A 17,897-nucleotide genomic window follows, 5' to 3' on the forward strand; every position below is an offset into this window, starting at 1 on the left:
GTTGTCGTTTTAATTTCAGTTGGCAGGGAGTGTAAAGATTTATTGATGTTTTCTGTTGACATACTGGTCCGATACACCTGAGACATGTTGACACATGAGAAAACAAAACAGCCTAAACATGAGCTCCATAAATGATCCCAATGTATACTCAGGTTCCAGCTGCTCCTTTAACATGAACATATTTTATCCATCCAGCATCACTTAAGCGTGTTCACTGTAATCCTACTGATGTTAATATAAAGTAAATCAGCTGTCATCTTTGAAAATAAATATTGAAATAACATTACAGAAAAAACAAAGGTGCACCATGATTTTGCATCCGTGAATGCTAATGAGGTACTAATGTTAAAGAATAGGGCAGGTGATACTCTATATCCTCTATTTATATTTATCATTAGTAAACTCCGTTTAAAGACCAAAACTGACGATGAACTGATCATTTTAACAAGAAGCCAAAGCCTAATATAACTTATTCCTCTAATCTGTGCAGCAGAGCGTCTATTAAAGAGTGAATCCTTAACACTGTGTATTCATCCACAGCTGAAAACAGTCCCCAACAAATGCACTATTTGCTCCCATGTGAGTGATGTTTGCTTAAAAATGTCAGTGCCCAGCTGCTTCTGGAAAATATTTAACCATTTTACAGAAATTTTAAAGCCGCAATAACTGTTTTCTGGCCACCAGGGGGCAGCACACACAATCTCAGAACTCAGCACTCACATACAACTATTTTAAGGCTGCAAGTAATTTATTTTTTTTTTTTAATATATAATAAATAATACAATAAAATAATACAATTATTTCATTATAATTATTAAAATTATTTTATTATTTTTCATTATCAATTATTCTGCAGATTTTTTGTTCTTTGTTAAAAGTTTTGTCTCTGAAATATCAGAAACAGTTCAAAGCCCCATTTACCTAAATGTTAAACCAAATTTTAAAAAGTAGCAAATTCTCCCATTTTATAATCTTAAACTACTAATATCTGGGAATTTTGCTTCAAGAATGACAACAAGAAGAAACTTGTTGCAAATTATTTTTCTTTCGATTGACTAATTGTTGTAGCTTCTGACATGTCATCCCTTTTCAAGCTGATGTGGTGAAACTGTTAGTAAACAGTTGCATATTTACACGTCCAGCAGACATGGAGTAATATTATCATTAATTTGGAGTCATGTTAAATCCAATATTTACTCTCTTTTAGCTCCATTTTTGGTCTCCACCAACTCCTGAGAAAAACATCTGGCTCTTTAGCTGCTAAATGCTCCACTATGTTCACCAGCTAGTTGCTAACTGCGTTTGTCTGTGTTTCAGATACAGAATAACACAGTTAAAATATAAAATATCACCAGCCTTATCCTGTAAACTCTGTGTGCGTGTGAGTGTGTAAGGGAATTACCACAACCTAAACAAAATGACTTAACTGTATAAAACCGCTGCAGTATAATCAACCAAAAACAATCTCCGAGTCCAACACAGTGGCTGTTTTTCTAGTCCCTTCCTCTTCCTCGTCTTCACTCTGCCTTCTTCTCCTTGACGCCAGGTCCACGCAGAGCTGTGTACACGCTGCTCAGCACCTCCGTGTACAGCAGAGTTCCCAGGAACACCACCGCTGTGCCCACCCAGTGCCACGCAGTGAACGGGTTTTGGAAGTACATGATGGAGAAGATGAGGCTGAGGAACTTTCTCAGCGTCACCACTAGAGTGACGGTCAGCGAGGCGCACTCTGTGGTCAGGATGAAAACGCCACGGATGCACACGTACCTGAAAATAACTGGTTAAAGTCTGTAAACAGAGTGGGAGGAAATAAAGCACCCTGCAATTTAAAATGAACAGTAATAAACAGCTAGTGATATTGTTGTTGTGAGTTCCTACGTGAAACTGCTCAGGTTAGTCAAACCAGGTAACGAGAAGATATCCTGAGTAAGTTGAACTGGCTTCATAGTACAGGCGTCAAGTCATGATTTCTGGAGAGAGATGTCGATCTTGAGTTTTTCCAAAGGTATTATTATGGCGCTTTGAGCACCACAAACCGAGTGCTATCTAGTTCTATTATACTGGAGAGAAGGCAGACATCTCTGCGGCTGATATCTCCAACACCTGGCAACTCACTGAAACAATCTAGATTAATAAATAGCACTACAGGTAGAGGACTGATACGTATTTTTGGTTTTAGTGTGAACTGTCCCTTTAAAATTAGCACAATATCTGATCAGAGAACAGTAAATTTGATTGATGCAGCGCTATCTGAGGCCCCCAATGTGTTACGCACTTAAGAATCGGACCAACTTTTGATCCTTCAGATAAAAAAAATCAAACAGGAAAACCTCAAATCGAACAAGTTTTGACACCTCAATGTAAATTAAAGCAGTGTGTCGACCTGCAACCTCTCACCACAGGTTGGATGTGTCTACCATGCTAGTTGAGAGCAGGTTCAGATGTCAAAAGAAACAGAACCAAGTTGTATTTTACACAAAATAGCACCTGTTCCAGAAAAAAATACATTTGTGTAGCAGAAATGTGGTTTTTCTATCATCTTGTGGATGCTGCTCATCACTGTAATAACTGTTACGGGAGATAAATAAACACAAGCTAGTGAAATAAACTTTTTGTTTGACAGGATACTGTGTGATGATGTTGATGAGCAGGTAGACCCACATTATCGGCATCGTCACTCCAACCACAGGAATGACTGTAGGAGCTGAGAGAGAGAAGATACTTATTTACACCTGTGAATAAAGATGCAGAAACATGAGTTTTCCTGAATGAGCCGATGTCACTCACTGCTCTGACTGAAGAAGACACAGTGTTTGTAGATGTTTGTGGAGAGAAGCAGGAAGCCCGGCAGAGGCAGGCAATGCTACAAAGAGACAAGAAAAAGAAACCATCAACAGCTGCTGACACCATAATTAATTCTCAAGAGGGAATATTTCCTAAGCTTGAGCTTCCCCTGAAGATGTGTGAATCTTCTGGGAGTGCTCAGAGCAGAGAGAAATCTCACATTATAGAAAAGAGCTTCCTTGGAGTGTTTTCCGTACTGCTTGTACAGTGTCTCCTGGAAAATGCCCATCCTCGCAGACATCAGCAGAGCAAAGGTCAACATGGCGATACCTGAATGGGTAGAAATGAACAACAACAAAATCAAAACACTTTTACAACTATTTTTTTAAAAGACATTTTTGGGAGGACAGAAGGGGGAGAGAGGGGGGATAACATGCAGCAAAGGGCAATGGGCTGGAACTGAACCCGTAGCTGCTGCAGCACGGTCACAGCCTTTGTTCATGGGATGGCTACTCCACCAGGTGAGTTAGTGGGCGCCCCAAAACATAATGTTAATGTAGCTGGTTGCCCGCATTAAATGATGCATGACTCCGGTCAACAAAGAATACAAAAATGTAAAGAATTCTTGATGAACTGAAGTCACAGGCGGCCGTGTAAAGTAAAAAAGTGTTTTTTTAAAAAGTTATTGACCTTTCGCTAAGCACCGCCTGTTTGTGATGGTCCGACAAGCTTTCAGAGTAAGCGTGGAGCCCACACTGTAACTAACTGCACTCCCTGAAGAAATAATATCTGTAAAAATGAAAGAGTGATTCCAGAGAGAAGCAGACAGAGGGGTCTGTGGATATTCTCATTTATCCAGGTCAATTCAACGCATCGGTCTGACTAGTCCTCACTAGTCTGGTCAGACTAGTGAGGACTAGTCAGACCGATGCGTTGAGAACTGATGAAGCCGCTTGGATAAGAGGCGAAACGTCTTCTAGACAAAATCAAAGTCCAGTTGCCTACGATTTAATTGTTGCCAAATATAGACAGAGGGGTCTACAGTCTGTGTTTGAAGGATATATCCAGGATGTCAAACTGACTCAGCAGCAACAACAGGTTAAAAAGACAAAGATAGTTAGAAGCTAAAGCCGAACTATAGGCTACAGATCACAGTGTAAAAGTGAACCACCACACCACTGCTGATTGCACACAAGACAATGAATATAAAGGGAAACTTTGCTGATATTGAACCAGCTGTGTGGCATCACTGTGTGTGCAGATGAATAGTGTTTGGCTACACCCGCACCTCTGCCACCACACTGTCAGGGTCTTTGTTTCACTGTTATAATCATTAAAAAGCAAAAGCAGCATGTGTATACATTCAGTAGGCTATATCTTCAGTAGCTAGCTAGCTAACCCTACACTTTTCAGGGTTTGATTTTGGTTTTGGAACAGGGAAGAAACCTCTCCAGGTAACGAGTATCATTAATACACGACGTGCCCCAGACACAACATTTAGCTCCAAATCCACAAAACCAGCCTGAAAATGAAGGAAATCTGAGACGATTGCATCAGAGTCTGTCTAAAATTTGTGTTGTTGTCAGACCGTAGTGAGAGCTGGGCTGATGCTACATTATAATTGGCCAGTCTGTGTACAGGGGCGGGACTTAGCGAAGGGTCAATTGAAATAGAAAGATATTTTTTGGGCATTTTAGCCTTCAATTGATAGGACAGACAAGTGTGAAAGGGGGAGAGAGAGAGAGAGGGAGGGACATGCAGCAAAGGGCCACAGGTTGGAGTCGAACCCGGGCCACTGCGGCAACAGCCTTGTACATGGAGTGCCTGCTCTATCCACTAAGGCACTGACACCCCGCTCTTTATGTACGTATGAACTGAATTTGGATTGTTGGTTGGGAACAAAAAGCCATCTAAAGAAGTCACTTTGGGACTGTGGAAAGATATAAAGGGGATTGTCATTATTTTCTGACATTTTATAGACAAAATAGAATTAAATTAAATCAATTAAATAAAAACAATAGCTAAAGTTATCATGAAATTAATCACTAGCTTCAGCCTTTCCAAATGTAATGTCAACTTGAAGTGTTTGGCACCTGGAACTCACCTACAAGCCAGTGCATGAAGGCATAAAAGCCTTGCTCCTCTGATCCCTCATTGGCCACATTCTGCAGAGACAAAATTACAGAATGCATAAAAAAATATTACAGCCACTACAAGTTTGCATATTTTAAGAGATTTAATCTTTGACTGAAGAAAATGCTGCACAGAAAACATGTTCTGCAGAAGACTCACCACTTGTTTGGCAGACATGATGGTGCAGATGAAGATACCGGCTGAAACTAAAGCTATTGACAGATATTTACTCGCTGAATACCTGCAGGGTGAGAAGAAGGTGAGATACAAATAACTAGGCTTTTAAACCTGCAGTCATGACTTCATCTGTATGAGACGTGCAGTATTATTGTTGTCAGAGGAAGCACCTTTTCTTCAGGATGATGATTCCCAGGATCATGTTAGCGATTAGTGATCCCTGCAAAGAAACAAGAGTTCAGACAGAGTTGGAGGTGATGGATGGAGGTGAAAAAGTCTAAACATGGGGGTGAAAAGCAGCCAAACAAAAAATGTTACCGATCTGAAGATCATGTGTAATGGCATGGCGATATTGAAGTTGAGAGCGTAGTTGTTGATCACACTGACGGTGAAGAACATGGTCACCATGATCACATAGTTACTGAAAAAAAAAGAACATAACAGGTTTGTTTAAACATCTACGTTGTCCTACATATGTTCCTGCAGCTGGAATTTAAAACCCCATTGATGAGTTCTTACCTCACAGGGATTGCTGGTTTCTTTCTCCCAAAGTTTGTTTCAAAGATGAAACCCTCTAATGCGATGAATACAAACTGAGCAAAGGTGACGATGTTGCCGCATCCTGGAAACTCTCTGAAAGACAAAACAGAAAATATCCAGATTTAACAGCAAATCAGGTAAAGCTAAAAATGTCTGACGTTGCAAAACACTGTACAGTTTAAAACAGGTCAGGGCAACACATTGGTATTTATTTATTGATTGATTTATTATCTACCATGGCTGGATGACTGAATGGGCCCACGGGCCACAAGTGTCAGGGGGCCCGCCTGGCCTACACCGGCAAAATGTTACTCAGATTAACACATACTGACCAGGAGGAAACACAAAAAGACAGCAAAGAGACAAAACAACTACAAAAACAGGCAAAACAACTACAGAGAGATGCATCATGACTACAAAGAGACTAAGGACAAGATCAGCTGCCATATAACAGTGACAATAAATGATTGTTATTGCCATGTTATGCCATTGTTATTGTAACGAAATCACTACCGACATGTATGTTATATGTCACACTAGAGGCCGATGCTGTCGTGTTACACATCACGCTCATCATGTTTCTTTTGCTTCCAGGACTTTGACATGCTGACTAAAATCACTCACTGGGGCAGCATGATGTCGCTGTTGTTTGGTTTCTATCTAAAAAAAAACAAGGCAGCGTAATGAAGGGACTTCATAGACGCCTGATGACGTAATCTCTGTGTAAAAAAGGACTTGAGTATGAATGGTGGGGGTGGGGCCTTTGAATACCTGTGTCCAGGGGCCCACAGTCTCATGATCTGCCCATGTATATTCCATTTATTTATTTATTTAGTTAGTTAACCCATTTTTAACCAGTTAAGTCCTGTTGAGATCATCAATCTCTTTAACAAGGGAGACCTGGCCAAGACAGCAGCATACAAAAGGTTACAGCCAAACAACCACACAATAAAAATAAAAATACACACAGTAACATGTAGAAACATTAGAAGAGCTGCACACAATGACAAGACCCAACCAACTCATTCATCCATGTACTTATGAGAGAAGAAAAATAACAACTGCAGTGACAGAAGCTGATGAGGATCCAGGATCCAATAAACAAATAACCAGTGCCTCACAGTTTATTTATTTCATTTTCCCTTACTTATTCTTATTCTGTTTAATCATGAATATATGATTTTACGTCACTACATGTACACACAGGTTATTATATATTTATACTATTATCTAACAGTATTAAACACCTCTGCCACAAAGAATACCGCTGAGATGAGTTAAGTTCTGTCTTATCTTATATTATGAAAACATCAGGGTGCCAGTCAGTTTAAGCTTCATGAACAGTAGTTCTGCACCAGTGAATGGCAAAGCTACTTAATAGCAGTTACATGAACAGCTCAATAGTTAGTTTCCACCTCTGACAACATGTTTATGTGTCACTGCACTGTTGCTACACCTTGTTTTTGAATATGGTCACAAAGTACTGGTGCAGCATGAAGTCAAAACAAAGACAACTAACAACTGAGAAAAGTTTGGTGCAGTAAACCGGACACAAACTCATAAACAGTCTAAGTTAGTCACTGACCTGACGAGCAGCTCCAGAGACACCACATTGCTACAGCATCCGACAAAAACCAGGGCAATGGCAAAAGCAGTCCCCATGTTGGCTCAGTGCGGCTATAACTCGGAGGAAAATGTGTCACTTCATTAAGCGGGTCTCTGCTCGGAGCATATTTGCTAACGAGCTGCGGTTTGTGTTTGACCGGAGGTTTTTCTGATTCAACACAAACTCCTGTTTCAGTTGAACACGTCTGAATCTGAGATTCTCCCTGAGACGCTTCCGTATCGCGCGGGCTCATGGGAGTTGTAGTTCCGTTCTGACATCACGGAAAATGGTACGTAGTGTCCGCGATGTTCTCTGTATTTAAAGCAACATCACGAATCAAACACATACACCGTCTGGGAAACAGTATTAGGAGTAAATATTAGTGAAATGTGTGAAAAATAGTGAACAGAAAGCGTAAGTTTACAAATAAAAGGCGCAATCCCTGCGCAACCATGACGCACAGAAACGCTCCAACACGCGTGCGCAGATTTAGGGTAGCTTTAAAAATATGAAGAGGTCTCACTCCGCGCGAATCTCTGGGTACCAGAAACCACACAGACCAGAAAATAACTTCACAATGCTTATGGTCTACACCTCCCGTCCTATACTAAAGTTATGTCACTGTAGACTGTCAAAAATAAATACTCAGTTCACTAATACTGACGTGAACTTATCTGGGTTCTTATGAGCACCAGAATTCTATTCTAAAAAACAAGTTTTGTTTTTAACGTGTAAATCAGTCCATGTTCTCGAAGGGTTCCAGATTTTCCAGAATGACAGATTCATCTGTGACCCTGTATGGAGTTAAGTGGGATAGGAAGGAAATGCACGTTGGTTATACCTTCATATGATTGCATCACATTTTCGGTTAACGTGACCTTATACTTTATTCTGTTTAACTTAGACCTGTGTCCTCGTTCGTGGACACTTCTTTGTCCCATCTAATGGCCCTGGTGGAGCGCCAAGAGGAAAATCAAACTTGACAATCTTGAGAAAGTAAAAGTTGTAACCAGGTTTCCATCTGTGATTTTGCGCAATGCACTAATCCACGTAAAAACAAGATGGCAGCCGTCTCTGCCAAGTCAGTCTGCAGCCATTCCCGACACAGAAGTGAACAAGATCCAAAACCTGATCACATTTTATGATTGAAACTTGTTTATTTATGATTAATAATATTTGTAGTTTGATATGACAACAAATTTGACCAGTTTTAGCAACAGTTACAAACTAAGACGCTGTTATTTAGGAAGTACTCATGTAAATGACATAGGACTTTATTATTGTTGACAATGTTTTTTTTTTAAAGTCACCGAGTCATACTGAACACAGATACATAGGAGAAATTAAAAACGCACACCAAACAAAAGTTCAGGTGTCAGGAGGATAATACGGAGAGCAAAACAGTTATTAGTTAAAGTCACAGTTCACTGTGGGGAGCAGAAACATCACTGAAGGTCATCAACACATCTGCTCTCATAGACGATCTTTGGCGGAATATGCGCGTGCGTAGCTCCGGAGGACGTGACGTCACAGACCGCTAGCTTCTTCGTCCTCATCCTCCCCGCTGCTGTTGAATCAGTTAGTTAGCGGCAGAAAGCAGCAGGTCCGAGTCGTTACGAGCTTTGTGTTGTTTGATAAATCCTCCTGCTGCCGTCAAAATGATTTCACTCACGGATTCACAGAGTAAGAACCGTTTATTGTGTCTGTAACGTTTCTGTGTAAAAACCCGGTTTGTTAGCTGCGGGATGTTAGCATCTCTAACACCATTGGCTGAGAGCGTAGTTACGTCACTTAGCGGCACGTCACTGTTTATTAAATGGAGAAGTAACTAGTTTTATTTTCTTTAAAATATCCTTCTCTTAACTTTAATTCATTGTATCAGCTAGTGTTTGTATTTGATCTGTTAATACTTTATCTGTTTACATGTCAGTTACTATTAATTACCAGTTTACCAGGTTTTAAAATTGGAATTAATATATGGAAGTATACCATTTACAGTAAAGGTTTTTTCAGCGCTAGTTTGTACATACAATGAATTAGGAGACTGTCATATGGATACAATTTTCTACCACAGTGTATGAGATGTTGAATTTTCTGTTAAAGTCATTTGATAAACTGTTTATTGTTCAGTAACCACACTGTAATATCTGTTTTGGGGCCACCTGGCTAGAGATCAAGGTACTTTGTCTTATAGATGCAAAGATCATTTAAAAAATCCAATGTTATCATTGAGCAGTTGCAACATTACCAACAATAACAAAGCTACGATAAAATAATCTATGGTGTTAAGAAAAAAAATATACACTGAATATTATCTTTTACTGATGCAGCACTGCTCTTATTCGTGTAGTTTCTTTCTTTCTCATTGAGTTGGATGGAGACCAACACACTTCTCAACTACTGTTATCTTTTATACTTTTATCCACACACTCTTTATTTCACAGTTTACCTTTTTTGTGTGTTAAAGTTTTATCTTACTTTTTTGTTGCACCCTGTTAGTGTCTGCAGCAGCTCAGTTTCCTCATGGAAATTAAAGATTTATTTTAAAAACAGTTTATGATGTGATGTTAATTGATGTCTGTCTTGTTTCTTACAGAAATTGGGATGGGGCTGACAGGGTTCGGCGTGTTTTTCCTCTTCTTTGGGATGGTGCTATTTTTCGATAAAGCTCTCCTCGCCATTGGAAATGTGAGTTAACCTGTAAAACTACTACAGTCAAACATCTCCCTCATTTCACCTGACTGGTGTCTCACCTTGTGCGTCTTCGCTTATTGTGCAGATCCTGTTTGTGTCCGGCCTGTCCTTCGTCATCGGCCTGGAGCGAACGTTCAGATTCTTCTTCCAGAGGCACAAAGTAAAAGCCACCAGCTTCTTCCTGGGAGGAGTGTTTGTGGTGCTGATCGGCTGGCCGATCATTGGAGTTGTTCTGGAGATCTACGGTTTCTTCCTCTTGTTCAGGTCGGCTCAGACAGAAAGAAAACAAATCTTTGTCATCACTATCCTGAATCAGTAATTTTTTGGGGTCTGATCTGATTCTTTCTCTCTTACAGAGGATTCTTCCCGGTGGCGGTGGGCTTCATCAGACGAATACCTGTGCTCGGGTCTTTGCTCAGTTTGCCAGGAATCAGTTCAGTAAGTATCATGACGATCAATGAATCACAAATCAAATGCCCCCTTAAAGATATACTATGCAGGATATTCCTAAAAAAACAAGACTCATACAAAACTCATCTCTCAGTCATCAGTTATGACCCATTAGAACTGTTGGGCGGTGTATTTATCTGCGGCGACTCTCTGCCTGTATTTTCTTATTTTCTTCTTAATCTGCTGTGTTCTGGTTGTTAACCTAGCAGCTAGTGATCTTTACCTCTTCTCATATGAAGTCAGGGACAACAGCAACATTTAACAAAGGTAATGTTACAAAATTCGGCTCCATTACAACTCACAAGGTTCACTGACAAACAACTGTCTTACACTAATCACATTTTCCAAACAAATATAACATGCTAGCATTATTAGCGCCAGCCTATGGCATTTTACACTGTATAAATTAGCCTAGTGACAAGCGGAGATTTCCTCTGCTCACATGAAGCCAGGATAAATCACACACAAGACTTAAAATGCTATTTTAATGGAGGCTTTATTGTCTCCACGATTTATTATTTCTTATCTGTGAAATTAAATAAAAGCTTCGTTTCCACTGAGGGAAATGGTGTCAGCTTACAGAAACAGACAGGAAGTCTGCATCACAACGACATGTAGTTACATTTCTGGTGAGGTTCACATCAGGCTATGGCGTAGGCTCTGCGTCGACATGGAGCCTGTGCCGTAGCCACGGCGTCGATTCAACGCAGAACTATAAATTCCACATAATTCTCAGTTGTCCGAGTTTCCCCCGAGTACCTAAACTCAGCAGCAGTGGAGCCTGTCCCTGCTTGTAGCTGTGTTATCAAACATGTTCAAGTCTCTGCAAGTTGATTTTCATACTGAACTGACAAAAACTAAAACCAGGAGAGAAGGAAATCATTAAAAAGGATCAATAAGCTTCTGAAAATGCCTCAATAATGCTGCAAAGTAAACAGGTTTTAGCTAAACTGTTTAAACAGGCATGAAACAGAAACTCAGCTGGAGCTTACAGCAGATTTGGAGTTTCTGCAGTAGAGTCTATTTTCTGATGAAGACTGTGAGACGTAGATGAAAGTTGAGATTATTCAGACAGCCTGTACGGTCTTTGTAAAACAGAGGTTTAGAGGAAGGCTTTTACCGAGATGTGAGCGCTGACAGTGTGAGAACAGAGTCTCTGTTGTACTGAACTCTGAGTCTGTGTGAGACCTTTGTGAGTTTATGAAGACTGTCAGTGTCCAGGATCAGGAGTGTGTGGTGAAAACCTCACTGCGTCTGCAGGGAAAGTCTCCTCTTCAGTCGTTTTCAAATGAATCTTCTCACAGATAATTTTCCTCTTTTTCTTCCTGTGAGCTTTATTTAGTAAATTTTTGTCTGATTCAGTAAAAGTTGCAGCTTATTAACAACTTATTTCTCTATTATCTTTCAGCTGGTGGATAAAATTGGGGAGAGCAACACGATGGTATAACACAGGACTGTTTTTGTATCGACGGCGAGCTTCAGTATTTATCATAGTTTCTAATAGTGACTGTATATTTTGGTCGTTGCCACTGCAGAGCTATGAAACCAGACCAAGTGTTTCTTTGGACGTTCGACTGATGTTTTGTATCCGACTGCCAAGAGATTTTTTACTTTAAAAGCTGGAAGCAGGTCTCCCTTTTTGTATCATTCCAGCAGTGTGATATTTATGACTGATAAGTTGGGACCACTGGATTAACTCAGCGGAGCGTCAGGAGCTCTTTACAGCGTCCTCTCCCTCAGATCCTGTGCCTGAACACTGAGAGTTTTTTTTACGAGTCCCTCGATGACGTGTTACTGGAATTTTGTACATTTCACAATAATGCTGAGCTAAAGAAACCTGAACTGTTGTGAAAAACGTTTAAGGAGCTTGTAAAGGAGATGATTTACTGAAACTTTTGTAAATTCATACTTTAAATAAAGTGTGTCTTTTTATAAATGTGTTTGATGTTTTGCTGCAGAGACCACAGTTTTATACGCCACCCACCCAGGAGATGGCCCTCCAATCGCTTAAGGGTACAAGTGTTCTTCTCAACAAAGAGCCTTTGATTTTCTCACAGATCCGAACTTTTACTTCCTGTCTGAAAATGTCACAGATGAAACTAAATTTAAATCATGTGCATCCATCCATTTTCATCCGCTTATCTGGCAGCCTCCCCAGAAATTTTTGAGTGTCACACACTTTGTGTCCAGGTGAATTTTTATGCATCAATTTATGGTGGAGATTTCTTTAATTTTGTCTAAGTTAAAGTCCTCCTCTACACATCCCTGAGATCTACACCGGCCACTTCATAAGGTACACCTTGCTGGTGCCAGGTTGTACCCTGTTTTGCTGTCAGAACTGCCTTAATTCTTGGTGTCATAGATTCAACAAGGTGTTGGAAACATTCTTCAGTGTCTTTGATCCATATTGACATGATAGCATCACACAGTCGCTGCAGATTTGTCGGCTGCACATCCATGATGCGAATCTCCCGTTCCACCACATCCCAAAGGGGCTCTATTGGATTGAGATCTGGTGACTGTGGAGGCCATTGGAGTTCAGTGAACTCATTGTCATGTTCAAGAAACCAGTTTGAGATGATTTGAGCTTTGTGACATGGTGTGTTATCCTGCTGGAAGTAGCCATCAGAAGATGGGTACACTGTGGTCATAAAGGGATGGACACGGTCAGCAACAATACTCAAGTAGGCTGTGGTGTTTAAACCATGCTCAGTTGGTACTAAGGGGCCCAAAGTGTGCCAAGAAAATATCCCCCACACCATTACACCACCACCACCAGCCTGAACCGTTGATACAAGGTAGGATGGATCCATGCTTTCATGTTGTTCACACCAAATTCTGACCCTACCATCTGAATGTCACAGCATAAATCCAGACTCATCAGACCAGGCAACATTTTTCCAATCTTCTATTGTCCAGTTTTGGTGAGCCTGTGTGAATTGTAGCCTCAATTTCCTGTTGTTAGCTGACAGGAGTGGCACCTGGTGTGGTCTTCTGCTGCTGTAGCCCATCTGCTTCAAGGTTGGACGTGTTGTTAGTTCAGAGATGGTCTTCTGCAGACCTTGGTTGTAACCAGTGGTTATTTGAGTTACTGTTGCCTTTCTGTCTTGTTCTCTGTAAAGCTTCTTTGAGTAACCAGAAAAGTGCTATATAAATCCAATGTATAATAATTATTAAGTGAAATAAATCAAATGGATCCCTTCTTGTGCACTTAAGAAAGAAAGCCATTTAAAACTTTTACAGCATGACATGCGATGACCCGTGCAGCTTTTTATGGAAAGCATCAACACTCCTCCACAGCCTGCAGGCCTCGTGCAGGTGTCTACACCCACGTACTCCACTGACACGCTGTCATCACGTCAGCTTTCATTCATAAAATCTCACCAGTGTCGTCATCAGGCGGTGACCCTGTGAAGAGACTCATGGAAGTCTTGAAAAGTTTAAATCTCTGTCGTGTGTGTCTGATTAACGAGCAGTGACAGTTTTAGCAGCACCTGTCACTCTCGTCAATGGAAGCATCACGTGAGACGTAATTAAGGTACCAATGATCCTCATCGATGACGCTGTGTGATGAGGTGTTTATCATTGTTTTTATAATGTAACTGGTGACGGAGGACACACAAATCAAACATTTAGACTGCAGGAGAGCACGACACACAGCTAACGGTAAGATATGATTATTATTATGATTGTAAGTAGTAGTTGTTATATTTTGTTAGTGTTTTAACTATTTTATATTAATTATTAACTATTTTACGTGAAGTCAGTTTCAAATGAAAATTGAGTTTGTTATAATTAAGATAAACATTTAAACAGTTACACATTACCATAAGCGCCCCTGTGCAGCATTTATAGAATTTAATAAACTGTCTATAACCCAGTGTGATGCAGCTGTAAGCAGAAATAAGACTTTTCATGTATTTGTCAACATTTGTAACTCCTCCTGTGTATGAATAGATAATGAATGACAATATAGTGAAACACTTTTAAGACAATAAAATACAATTTCTAGGTGAAATTATAATTGTTGACAAATACTGTGCAGTAATTAACACTTTAAATGTCCTTATATCTGCTTATAACTACATCATATTGTCTAACAAACCATTTATTAAACTGTGGTGTGGATGTAGGGTTATTATATTTCTTTTATTCTGTTATTTATATTAATACTACTGTTTTTAATTAAACTAAATGTCATTACAGAGTTGAACAATGTCTCTAATAGTCACATTGCTCATGCTGACATTGGTTGCCCAGTGTTGGAGTGCACCACAGGTGTGTGAGAGTAAATGTTTCTATTTTCATGCTTTAAGCTGATTTTAAACAAAATATAAAGAAAACAATAATGACTTTTAAATGGTGATTTTGTGCATCATTTTTCAGAGGAGAAACTGGACCCCTCAGGCCATCTTATACCTAAAAGGAGCCCGTAAGAGTTTGTAGAGGAAATATAAAACTGTATAAGTGTCTGGTTTTTAACTTGGATTGAGAGAAAATTGTGCTGCATGTTGATGTTTTGCAGAGGGACACCGCTCAGTGGTGCAGCGCACCAGCAGAGAGGACGGGGACACTTTACACATAGGTGAGAGATAATAGTTATATTAGCAGTGAAGTATTATTTTAGACTCTTAAAAGCTTTTTTTCCCCACTTTCTAATAAGTGACACTTTATAAAGGGTTTACATGTTGTAACTAATGACTTTACTGGTAGTTAATGAGTCATCTACTGATGCTGTTTTAATTTGATATAAGTCTTCAGGCTGCTGTGAAACTGTGTCTACTAAGGGCAACAATTTTTTTTATCTTGGGTGTGTCGGTACAAGAGACAACCAAGAAAGGACTGCAGAGGAGATACTCGCACACCAATGCAACTGGGCTATGGACTATCATCAGTGCTGATGACAGTCAAGGACTTAATGTTTGCTGCTGTTTTTATTCACTTATCATTATTTTTACCACTATAAACACACTGTTTTTGCAACAGTTGCTCTTTACAATGGTTATACCGTTTCTGATTTATAAAGTATTTGTAAATGAGAGCAGTATGGACTGGAGTAGGATTCAAGTCACAAATCTCTTTAGACTTTAGATTTGCAACTTGTGACTTCACTTGGACTTGAGCCTTTTGACTTAAAAAAAATACTTGATACCAAGTCAATTTGAGAAGAGATAAATACAACAAGACAGAACAAAAACATCCAAAAATTAATAATACTGTATGCTATCAGCACTTCTTTTTCATGAATAAGTTCAGTCGCACTAGTTTTAACAAATAAATACAAAAAAAAAAACTTGGGACTTCAACTGGTACTTGAGTGCAAAGACTTGAGACTTGTGAAATGACTTGGTCCCAGCTCTGATGAATTACTCATTATTCATTAATAAATCTATCGATGACATTCAGGTTTTGGGCTGAGCTGTCATCCTGGGGCTAAGAAGGACTTCACATTGGCACAATCTTGACACATTATAAATGGACTAACTCCGGCTTTAGCTGAGGGCTTGCTGGCTCTGCTCCAAACGCTTGAAGATCCACACATTTCTAAAAGTGTATGTCAAATAAAAGCTAAAGTAATGGTTGTCACAGTGAACTTTAAGGTGGTTGATGGATTCACGTCATCAATGCATACATTGAGGAACATTACAAGTTAAAGTTCCACCTTAAAAGTTACGGCACAGTGAAATAAGTATTTTTTTTTCCTCAAACTCCAGCTGCTGCAAGAGGCAGCAAAACATCCTTTCATTTTATAGCTACAGTCTACTAACAAAACTCTCCACAGTATGAACAGTGGTTACATGAGCCTCAAAACCAGCCACGACTCCGCCCTGAGCAGAGTGACCATCCTCTACTGACCAATCAACAGACTGCAGTGTTCACAGCTCCACCTTTTAGTACCAGATCTGTGTGCTAGGTACCCCAACAGAGGGGGGACCAAACATGGGACGGTACAGAACAGTTCCATTGGTACCATCCACAACTTTTCACAGTGGAAACGTAAAAAAAGCGTACCGAATTGGTGTGTGTGAAAAAGGGACTAAGAAAACCCAGGGCTAAGGATAGTCTTGGGTTAAGAGAAATCAGTGTGAAAAGGAACTTATTAAAATTTTATAAAGAATTCTTTGTGAGAAAGTGGTACTAAAAACTTAATGACATCAGTTTGACACCAGGACTTTATCTCACAAAAACTGTAACTTCCTTTTAAATGTCTTGACTCTGTGTCTCTGCAGTGACTCACAACCAGAGCAGTGATGGACCTGGGCTGTCTCTCTCATCTATTCTCCTGGAGCTTCTGCAGCGAGCTGTGGAAGAAGGTAAAAACCCTGAAAGTTATCACAAACGCATCACCATCATCTGAGCAGCTTAAAGATTTTTCTATTTTCTTCAGGTGGAGACAATCCAGACGATCAAGAGCTGAATTATAACTTCTTGTGAAGACAAATGTTTTTTCTTTACCTGTCTTATTGTCTATGTTTTTCTATACATGTTACTTGTCAGTTTGTGTTAACTTGCAATTAAATAAAATTCCTTGCCTTGTCAGTGAGCTGTGAGTTCAACACTTTTACAGTCACACGACACATTATGAAATAAGAAAAGAAAACAAAAAACAAAAGAAGTCTGCGTCAGCTTGAGGCAACAATTAAGTCATTCACACCACACAAGTGATTAACACCATGCTAAACACCATTCAGTCAGTCATCATCACACTGCCTGTGAGAGATCGACCAGTGAGTCTGATTGGAAATGGCAGCCTGAACCAGCCGTGACTGAGTCAAACAAAGGTCACGAGCTGAGATGTTAGAGTTTTAATCCAGTTTGTTTGTTCTGATGTAAATGGGAATAAAATACAGGGCTCGTAAGTAAAGCAGGTTTCTGTAAAAGCATCTATTTCCTTTTAGTGAGATCAAAATATCGAACCTCACTATTCCTATTAAACCAACTCTGTAGAGGTCCCCACATGTGATCGATGTCTCAGACCCCTCCACTTAGAGTTTTACCCTTTCATGCATGAATTATGAATTATGTAAGTGTAGATATTCCTCTTTAGGCATGAAAAACAAAAATTTTAAGTTCATTTAAAAAAGAAAGAAAGAAAGAAAAAAGCATTTTTCAAGGAGTTTTTTTTTTTTGCATGTTCAACTTGGTTGGACAGCATGTATTTAAGTTCTCAACTGAAGAAATATAAACCAATGAAAAAAAATTAGGTAAAACTATTAATATGTATATTTTTAATGTTGTTAAACTAGAGTGTTCACATATTCTGATATACTCCAATACTGTTCAGTGCTTTTGCAAAAGCGTTGAACCTCTCTTCTGACTCCTCAGCCCCCAACAAACCTCCCTGTTAAACTATATATATTTTCTCAATTAACGTTTTCTACAAAAATCTTGTCAAAATATTGTTTTTGTCACAAAAATTGCAAGTTACACTCTGATAACATAAATTGAGGTATTCACAGCCCATAAAGTCCCTGCAGATGAAGTACAAGGTTTCAGTGATACTGTTAATTGT

The 17,897-nt window shown here is 39.5% G+C and overlaps 2 protein-coding genes across 2 annotated transcripts; one reads left to right on the forward strand and one right to left on the reverse strand.

Annotated features, from left to right (window-relative positions):
* Positions 1 to 19: 19 nt before the first annotated feature.
* Positions 20 to 7,492, reverse strand: slc35b4 (solute carrier family 35 member B4). The gene is made up of 10 exons (XM_049573934.1): positions 7,220 to 7,492; positions 5,614 to 5,727; positions 5,413 to 5,515; positions 5,265 to 5,314; positions 5,077 to 5,158; positions 4,889 to 4,949; positions 3,005 to 3,114; positions 2,788 to 2,863; positions 2,629 to 2,704; positions 20 to 1,767 (listed from the first exon to the last, which is right to left on the reverse strand). Exons 1-10 carry the CDS (start codon positions 7,294 to 7,296, stop codon positions 1,518 to 1,520), a joined length of 999 nt encoding a protein of 332 aa, XP_049429891.1. The 5' UTR covers positions 7,297 to 7,492; the 3' UTR covers positions 20 to 1,517.
* Positions 7,493 to 8,769: 1,277 nt separating this feature from the next.
* Positions 8,770 to 12,320, forward strand: golt1bb (golgi transport 1Bb). The gene is made up of 5 exons (XM_049574239.1): positions 8,770 to 8,923; positions 9,837 to 9,928; positions 10,020 to 10,198; positions 10,291 to 10,372; positions 11,793 to 12,320. The coding sequence occupies exons 1-5, from the start codon at positions 8,899 to 8,901 to the stop codon at positions 11,829 to 11,831; spliced, it is 417 nt and encodes a 138-aa protein (XP_049430196.1). The 5' UTR covers positions 8,770 to 8,898; the 3' UTR covers positions 11,832 to 12,320.
* Positions 12,321 to 17,897: the final 5,577 nt, after the last annotated feature.

Source organism: Epinephelus fuscoguttatus, linkage group LG4 (genome assembly GCF_011397635.1).
Source record: "Epinephelus fuscoguttatus linkage group LG4, E.fuscoguttatus.final_Chr_v1".
NCBI classification, from domain to species: Eukaryota; Metazoa; Chordata; class Actinopteri; order Perciformes; family Serranidae; genus Epinephelus; species Epinephelus fuscoguttatus.

Excerpts from the sequence above, each read along its gene's own strand:
- slc35b4 (XM_049573934.1), bottom strand. The coding sequence starts at position 7,296 with ATGGGGACTGCTTTTGCCATTGCCCTGGTTTTTGTCGGATGCTGTAGC. Across the intron at positions 5,728-7,219 it reads TCTCTGGAGCTGCTCGTCAG|AGAGTTTCCAGGATGCGGCA; the intron begins GTCAGTGACTAA and ends TTTGTCTTTCAG. Across the intron at positions 1,768-2,628 it reads CTCATCAACATCATCACACA|GTACGTGTGCATCCGTGGCG; the intron begins GTATCCTGTCAA and ends AGTTATTTTCAG.
- golt1bb (XM_049574239.1), top strand. The coding sequence starts at position 8,899 with ATGATTTCACTCACGGATTCACAGA. Across the intron at positions 8,924-9,836 it reads TTCACTCACGGATTCACAGA|AAATTGGGATGGGGCTGACA; the intron begins GTAAGAACCGTT and ends TGTTTCTTACAG. Across the intron at positions 9,929-10,019 it reads CTCTCCTCGCCATTGGAAAT|ATCCTGTTTGTGTCCGGCCT; the intron begins GTGAGTTAACCT and ends CTTATTGTGCAG.